Source organism: Pinus tabuliformis, chromosome 6, assembly GCF_031772625.1.
Source record: "Pinus tabuliformis cultivar Carrire ecotype Pingquan chromosome 6, CPIR1, whole genome shotgun sequence".
Classification (NCBI taxonomy): Eukaryota; Viridiplantae; Streptophyta; class Pinopsida; order Pinales; family Pinaceae; genus Pinus; species Pinus tabuliformis.
Window position 1 is genome coordinate 1,746,601,427 of NC_142292.1, and position 9,053 is coordinate 1,746,610,479.

At 36.3% G+C, this 9,053-nt stretch overlaps 1 protein-coding gene across 1 annotated transcript in view; it reads left to right on the forward strand.

The window, feature by feature from the left end:
- LOC149265887 (sugar transport protein MST3-like) overlaps positions 1 to 8,851 on the forward strand; it is a 103,944-nt gene extending 95,093 nt beyond the window's left edge. The window contains exons 3-4 of the mRNA XM_089406325.1: positions 7,638 to 8,264; positions 8,408 to 8,851. Of these exons, the coding sequence (XP_089262451.1) occupies positions 7,638 to 8,264; positions 8,408 to 8,851 (1,071 nt within the window). The remainder of the gene's footprint in view (positions 1 to 7,637; positions 8,265 to 8,407) is intronic.
- The last annotated feature ends 202 nt before the right edge of the window (positions 8,852 to 9,053 follow it).

Genomic DNA, 9,053 nt, shown 5'->3' on the forward strand with positions numbered 1-9,053 from the left:
TGGGATTGATATCCATTATTTTGCCAAAACAGTGGGAAGTAAGAGGAATTTGGCCAATTTTTATTTTGATTTGATTGGTTGGGCCAAGGTAGCATAGGGAATGGTTGTTGTGACCAATTGGAAAAAGATGGTTGGTTCTGCCACATGGTTCCTAGGTATTGTTGTGAATTATATTGCGGCATTTGAAAGAAAGAGGATGGATCAGTCGGCATACTTGTTTGTCGTGGTTGTCATTGGCGATGCTAATTTAGCAGGTAGACTGGTTCTGTATCTTCTTCTGCCTCCTTATAGACTTCTTTTAGCCCTGGGAGTGATGGGCAGCTTTCTTTAGCGTGACCTTTCATACATATGTCGCAGGTTTTCACCATATCCAGTAGGAACTCTTTGTGACTATGCTTCTTTCTACATCTAGGACAGAATATCACCAAGTTTTGTTGTGCTTCTGCCTACTTTTGTTTGGCTTGGATAATTTCCAATTGCGTTGTCAGAGTCCCTAAAATATCAGTTTTAAAATCCTCTAGCGGGTTGCCAATTTCTGCACGAGTTATACCTCTACTAGAGATTTTGATGTCCCTTGTGGTCATGTCGTGTTCCACTAGCTTCAATCTTGTGCCACCTCTTCAACACCTGATACACAAATTAATGATGTCAGCATAATTCTCCTGATATATATCACCTTTACCCATAATATTTAATGTTTCTATCCATTTTTCTTTCATTCCTTTAATCACTGTAGTTTTCAGCACATTATCAGGTAAAGGCAGAGTTGCATAGGGAGACCACTAGAGGTTATATTGAAATCATTCCACATATTCTTCTAATGTTTCACTTGGTCTTGCTACCATCTAGAATATTTCGTCTTTCAATTCCCTAGATCTGCAATAGTCTTGATACTTTTTTAGGAAAGTGGTTTTCATTTGTTCCCAATCGTTTATTGTGCCTCCACCTAATCCCATAAACCATCGCAAGGCTGCTCCTTTCAATGTAGAGGGAAACAACTTTAGTTTTTGGGGGTCGGTGGTATAATCATACCCCCGACACAGTACATCAAACTCAAATAGGAATGTGTCTGAATCCTCTCATGTCAGCCAATGAAAGGTAGGAATATATTAGAGAGGGATGACTTTCATAGGTGCATTGACCACTGTGTCAACGATGGGATACAACAATGTGTAGGTCTGAGGTGTTTGTGGGTTGTTGGCCATTTGATCAAATATGTGCCAATACCATGTTGGGATCTCTAGAGAGTTATTCCTAAGATGACTAGAAGGGGTGGTAATGAGCTTAACAGCACTCCCCTGGTCTGGGATAATGAGTGTTCCTTGCTGGACTACTACCTACATGGATCTTGGCTCCTCTGTCTCCCCTGCTTCATCTTGAATGAACTTAACAACACTCCCTCTATTTAGGATGTTGAGTGTTCCTAATTGAATTAATAGCTGAGGGAATCTTGGCTTCTCTGTTTCCCTTGTTTCTCCTCATCCTTCATGAAGATTACTAGAATTCCCTTCTTGTAAAGAAATTGGGCGAGAATTTTCAATTTCTTGAAAATTCTGCTTAGTCTCTTCTATTTTGTTGTGGACCTCAGCGAAGGCTACAAATGGTGAGCCTGTGGCCCGAAGGGAGCCAGTAGGTTGTCTGGAAGCAACTTTTCTAGGACCTACTGATGGCTGAGATTCAGATTTCTTTATGATGTCATCTATGAAAGTTGATTGTCCAAGGGTCACTGATCCCTTAGCTTTGTCGGGTTTTGGTAGTGGAATTGGATTATTTTCAGTTTTTTCTTCTTAGTCATACACACAATTCAAATATTTACCTCTACCCTAAGTTCTTAACAATTCTACTGAAAAGTGGGTGGGGGAGCAGATATTTTACATGCTCTGTATGCAGGTTCTTACCTTTCATTTTTAATACCCAATTCTCTCCAACAAACAAGCCGCAAATACCTATTTCAGATTTCTATAATTGTGCTGAAAAGCGGGCGGGGGAGAAAGCACTTTACTTGCTCGTTACGTAGGTTCTTACCTTCTGTTTTCAAAACCGAATTCTTCTTCAACAACAATCATCAGATGTACACTAGTCCTCATAAATGGCTACACTCTCCCCACCAGCGACGCCAAAATGTTGGGTGATAAAAAATGCTTTTTTAACTCCTAATTTTCTTCACATTAATTATTAATCCGGGCAAGTCTTTCTATTTCAAGAGTGTACACAATATGTGACAGCTATTTTACTCAGAGAGTAATGCTTCTAAATTGCAATATATTTCTTTCAAATACAAGAGTAAATGGATGCAACAAGTAAATTCTCATTGCAATTATAAGAAAACTCAATCCTCTAATGAAACTAAATCAGACATTCATCAAAGTAACAACAATCATCAATTGAGAATATAGTAGTAATAACTCATTCCTCTTTTAACTGATTTATTCTCAATCAAACACAATTCTTAATATAAGCAGTAGATGATCTCAATCTGAGAGCTTCGAGAGTAGTAGTCAATGCTCTTTACAGTACATGATCTCAAAATAGAATGCTTAGCTAAATAAGTAGATTTGAAATAACAATAAACTGAATCAACGATATTAGAGAACAATTCCATTGAGATTGGAAAATGGGAAACAACAAAGCGATACAATTGCAGAAAGTAGAAATTCAATCAAACCATCACACTGCGGGAATCATAAATGCATGATATAGGAAAAACAAGTGAATCCACTAGGGTCGGGCCCTTAGTCGCTAGTGAACACCGCCGGATTAATTCAAGAGACGCGAAGGAACAACATTGTTTTGTATATTAATCATTGCATAAGCGTTACAGTAACTTCATGCTCTACTCAACAGCGAGAGTCAGTGATAAAAGTTACAATTTGTCAATAGTAATTCCCCTTTCTGATTACAATCGTTTCCTTTTATAATGGGAAAGAGGTAAAAATATAAATAGTAAAAGCGATCTCTCAAGATAAAGAGATGTTGAGGGATTCGCGCAATTTTCCAACTTTAGTCATCTTTCCCTTCTCGTGTTGATCCATGTGATTCGTTTTGTCTTTATTTGTAACTATCGGGCTCCTTCCTTGCCTATCTAATTTTTCACTATTCCTTGGATAGGGAACAACAGTTGTCCCTTTTCATATTTTTCCTGCATAAAGAAGGATAACGATCAGCTCAATTGTAACTACAGATAATTTCCTCATTCTTACATTAATCCTTTGATATATTAACATATTAGGATATAAAAAGGGATATAACTAAAGGAAAAGGATGATGAAATAAATAACATATTCATATCTTTTCCATGGCTCAATAGTTGGTCGTATATATTCTATAAGAGATGGAAGAAGTTATAAGAAAGGTAAGTCTAAGTTTGAAGGCAACCTAGCATCGAACAAAGCACTACATTAATAAAAAGAGAATTTATTGGGAATTTAGTCTCGGGGATCACATATATGTATGGGTGAAGCCCAAAAAGAATGCTTTGCATTGGGTAGGATGTACCAAGATGGTTCCCAGATATTGCGGTCTTTTTCAGATTTTGGCCTGAATCGGACATCTAACTTACCAACTAGCCTTGCGCAGTCACATATGTAGTCACAATGGTTTTCATGTTCCTTAGTCAAAGGAATATATATATATATATATATATATATATATATATATATATATATATATATATATATATATATATATATGTATATATATATATATATATATATATATATATATATGATCCTAAACATGTTATAATTTGGAAATATATACAAGTAACTAAGCCCGTAATTGATATATATATATATATATATAATGGGTTTGATGGTTGATATAAAAAAAAGTCACTAATAAAATTGCAACTATGGTTGTAGGTCGAACAGGGTGGCGAGTTTCTTGTCAAGCCCGAGCATATACTAAATGAGAGAGAAGTAATGCTGTGAAGGGGAGTTATCACTCAAGTTAAGATGCAATGGAAGAACTTTGGCCCAGGTGAGGCCACTTGGGAGGATTAAAATTTCATGAGAGAAGCATACCCAAATTTTTTCTGAGGATGTGAAAACACCCAGACAATGTTTTGTTCAAGAGGGGGACGATGTAATACCCCCCAATAACTTGTAACCAATAAGTTATTTTGGTTAAAGAACATTATGATGTGATGCAAACCTTCCAATGGTCAAACAATAAGTTGAAAATGACCAGTTTTTAATTAATTATCTTATGCACAATTCACATTGGGGAAGTCATGTCGAATGAACCTCATAGGCTCGAGATGTTAGAAAGTTATGGGCTAGGCAATTTCCTGCCCATAACCTCTTCTAGAGAAATAAATACTCAAAAAAAAGAAACCAAAAGGGTTATGAGGAACCTGAGGTGACCTAATGAAGAGGAACTGCATAAACAAAGAATCGACGTCCATGTTGGTTGGCGAGGTGGAGTTGGTGCCAAGATATTTATTCACGGCTAAGTCTGGTTGGGACAAGATAGTCATTGAAGGTTCTCTATGAAATATTGTCTTTTAAAGAAAACCTTCCTGTGAGGAGAGGGGGGAGATGCAGTATAAAGACTAGTCTCATTGGTAGGGAGGAAAGACATTACTTTCAATGTGAATGCGCGGCATACAAGGAAAGAAATAGATAATTTTTATGTAGACCTATTTGAGTTGTGTGTTTTTATTTAAAAAAAAATGTTTTGGGAATTTCTATTGATTCGGGTTATTGTTGAAACTTGAATTAGAACAATACATAGGGTCATAAATTAATAAATAATAAACAATGCCCAGATGTTTGTGAAGCCCATATAGCGGGGTTATGGATTGTTCAAAAGTAACTGTCTAAGAGTTGCCACTTGGTAGACTGAGAGTTAGTCTAATGGCAGAGCTATTACGGTTGCCTTGAGACAGTCCCTCTACCCTCGAGGAAATACATTTATTACTAGTGAAGCACTAAGATTTACATTCCTTATAATTAATAGTGAAACCTCAAATAGCTGACAAGTAAGATTGATAACACTTAATAAGAAAACAAGAATTTATAGAACATAGCTATTCATATATCAAATCAGGAATACATTTTATATGATAACATTAACACTATAACATAGAATGTAGAAACATTTCTGAGATATTGAAAAATTATTAACCATAAGAAAATTTGAACAATTTAGCCACGCTTAAAGACTCGTTTGATAAACTGAAAAACAATGGTTGGAGGTGTAAACGTTGCAACTCTTTAACAAAAATAGTTAAATACAAAAGTATTTAATTTTTTGAAACAACTGAAGGCCACTGATTCTACAAATAACATATTTCTGTTCATCACGGTGTAATTTCAATAAAGAAAAATAACTCAACAAAGCAGGAATCAAACCGTGTAGCAATACGATGAGTTAAACAATTTATTCATGTATCCATACGACTAACTAATTCACCCTAGCTCATTTCAAAGAAAGTCAAAGTCCTCCTTGAGATATTAAAATAAAAACCCTTGTTTGTGACACGAGATTAGAAGGGAAAACCCTCCTCTAGTTAATGGAAACGCGCGAAGTGAAAACCATAGTGGAGGCCTCAAATGATAGAAAGGTGTGTAATCAAGGTAAAGGTAGACGAATACTTGCAAGTTCAAAGGAATTTAGCATTATCAAAATCAGAAATGAGACAATAGGATACTGAGCAAGGGATTAAGGGTCAACAACAAACCTATAAGATGAAATAAACTCATCGCAAAAAATCCTACAAGTTCAAGCATGATTCGGAGAATCCTATTAATCTGAGAAGCCAAGAAATTCTAATGGAAAGAAATCCTATCTCAAAGGAAATAAAATAGGATACCTTATGTATGTGTTGTTTATGGCAAATTTTCCAACCTTATGTAACAGAACCAACCTCTGTTGTAAAAGCTTGTTCCATTAAGTGGTGGAAATTACAACAAACCATATTTAACAAGGAGCCAAATGAGTAAGAAAACCCTCTAATGCGAGTAATCCCACCTGTATCCGTCATGGCGATGTTGGGATGCTTAAATGAGCCATGGCACCAGCTAGAATCTCCTTGTAACAACCAAAATTTCTCTCTAAACGAATAGATGAACTGCACCACTGTGCTGAGCAAACCCTCACAATGAACGTGCCGAATGAACCTGAGGCTGAGTGGGTAGTTACCAATCAAAACCAAAAATACAATCTCCACCATCGATTTAGTTCTGAGAGTGGAGAGCCATGAATCTATCCTCAGATCCCAAGACCTAATACGCCAAGTGTAGAGTTAATACTAGGCTGGGGTAGGGGAAGACCGAAAAAAATTATCAAGAGTTAATACTAGCTCTGAGTTATCGTAATGTGTTTGAAGGTCTATAACATAGTAAAGCAAGTAAGCAATGATATTATTATATTCTCTGTAGATGGAACATTGTATGTCGATATAACCTCTATACTAGAAATATAACCTTAATATTTAACGCATGATTCATAACAAAATATAGTATTAATACAAGGAAAATAACATAGGTAAGGAAGAATAAAGATTTGAAAACCTTGTTTTAATATCATTTTCTTTCTATATATTTAATCATATGCTTCGAGTTATAATCGTGTCAAGGGGTGAGACAAAGGATCAAATTTATTAAGGTGTAAACTTTTTCTAGAGTGAAGAGAGATTTCATCTTTTTCTGTCCGTAAATCTGGAGTTAAAATGAACCAAAGGTTGTATAGTTGTATCACTTCCATACTTCATAGACTTTTGATTTATGAGATAAGGGATATTTTCTATTTCATCATTTAATTCTTTATGAAACAAGCATTGTTCTATCGAACTATTTAATTATTCATATAATATGGTTCTTTAAGCAATTTTATGTTATTAAGATATTCTCCTTTGAAAAATGCATTAAAAATAATTTATAAAGAATATATATATATATATATATATATATATATATATATATATATATAATATTGCTCCCTATATAACACTCAATAATATATCTATATATGAATTGATTTTTGCTCAACTACACATCTAATTACATGAACACTCTAAAATATATATGAACTTTTATTGTGCCTAAAGACACTCTCTCTAATATAATAGTTGTTTTTTAATGTTGTAATGTAATGTATTACTTAACATTTTGTCTCAGTTAAATTAGATAAGAATTTAATTCAAAAATTATAATTAATAATAATTAATAATTAAATTACTATAGATTTATTTTAATTTCAAATTTATTAAGTATGAAGAAGATGAAATCTATTAAAATACAAATCTCTTTTACACTGAAAAAATATTTAATTTCTCTCCGCCCTTCCAAATCGATTCTAAACTAATATATTTATACCCTCTTTATAATTTATGATTTATGAGATAATGTCTATTTCACTTTTTATGAAATAAAATATATATATATCAAAAGTGCTGTAAGGCTAGCCAAATTGAGAAGTGAATTAAAATTCTTAAAACTTAAATACGAACTCACTTCTCATCTAATCAAAACCATCCTTTGAAAGTGCAGACTATTCCTGTTTATCTAGTACTAACAGCTTGCCAAGTAAATTAAAATTCTCGAAACTTCAATATATTAAACTCTGCTTATCTTTCGCCATACGAATTTGGCGCCGAGTCCTCATACAATCAAAACCGACATTTGAAATTGCAGGCCATTCCTGTCTATCTATCGGAAATGGCGCCTCCGAAATTCCGGGGAGCGCTAAACATCTGCTTCTCTCTGTTCCTCACTGCGGGCGGATTAACGGCTGGCCTGGTAAACTACGGCACCCAGAGACTGGACGGCTGGGGATGGCGCCTCTCTCTGGGTTTGGCAGCAGTCCCGGCGGGCATAATGACGATAGGATCGCTGGGGCTTCCCGAAACGCCCAACAGCTTGGTAGAAAGAGGGCACCACGAGAAGTCGAGGGCCATGCTAGAGAAGATCCGGGGGACTCCCGACGTTCAGGAGGAATTCCAGGACCTTGTAGAGGCGAGCGAGGTATCGAGGAGGGTGAAGCATCCCTTCCGCACGATATTAGAAAGGAAATACAGACCTCATCTGGTTACGGCCATAGCCATTAACTTCTTCCAGATATTCTCAGGGATCGACGTCATCACGTTCTATGCGCCCGTTCTGTTCAAGACGCTCGGTTTCGGCGACAGTGTATCCTTGCTTTCTGCCGTTTTGCTGGGGATCACCAGTTGCGTAGGAACTTTCGGGGCTCTTGTCACGGTCGATAAGGTTGGCAGAAGGTTTCTCTTCATCTCGGGAGGAATTGTGATGTTCGTCTCTCAGGCAAGTCTTCATTTTTGAGAAACCTAGACTCAGTACTTCATGTTCCATCCACTAATTGAATTCTGCTACACTTTCAATACGCACAGAATAAAATGTTTTGATGCCATCTCTTATTTGGGTTAAATTAATTATCTTCTATACAGGTGGCTGTTGCAACAATTTTAGGCGTGAACTTTGGGGAAAGCGGACAAGGTAGTCTGTCCAGAAGTTTCGCCATACTAGTGGTGGTTTGCGTTTGCCTCTACGTATTGTCCTTTGCGTGGTCATGGGGTCCTCTCGGATGGCTGGTTCCCAGCGAAATCTTCCCACTGGAGATACGGTCGGCTGGGCAGAGCATCAACGTGACTGTAAACTTTCTCTTCACGGTCGTGGTTGCCCAGGCATTCCTTGCCATGCTCTGCCACTGGAAGTACGGGCTGTTTCTCTTCTTTGCAGGCTGGATAGTGGTGATGACCGGTTTCGTTTATTGGTTTCTCCCTGAGACCACAAATGTACCAATTGAGGAGATGGCCATTGTGTGGAAGGAACACTGGTATTGGAAAAGATTCCAAGAAGAAGATGCCACAGATACAGTTTTGATTATGTGAAATATTGGCACAAATCGACACACACATCATAATATAATATTTGTAGTGTAGTTTATTTCCATTTTCTTAAAATGGAATTGGCAGACAAGGAGAACATGGTTTGGAAACAAATTTTGATTAAAAATGATCTTACAATGGAAACTGTATTAAAAAAATAATTATAAATAAAAGCTTCCCACGGTCCTGAAATATATGCATTTGA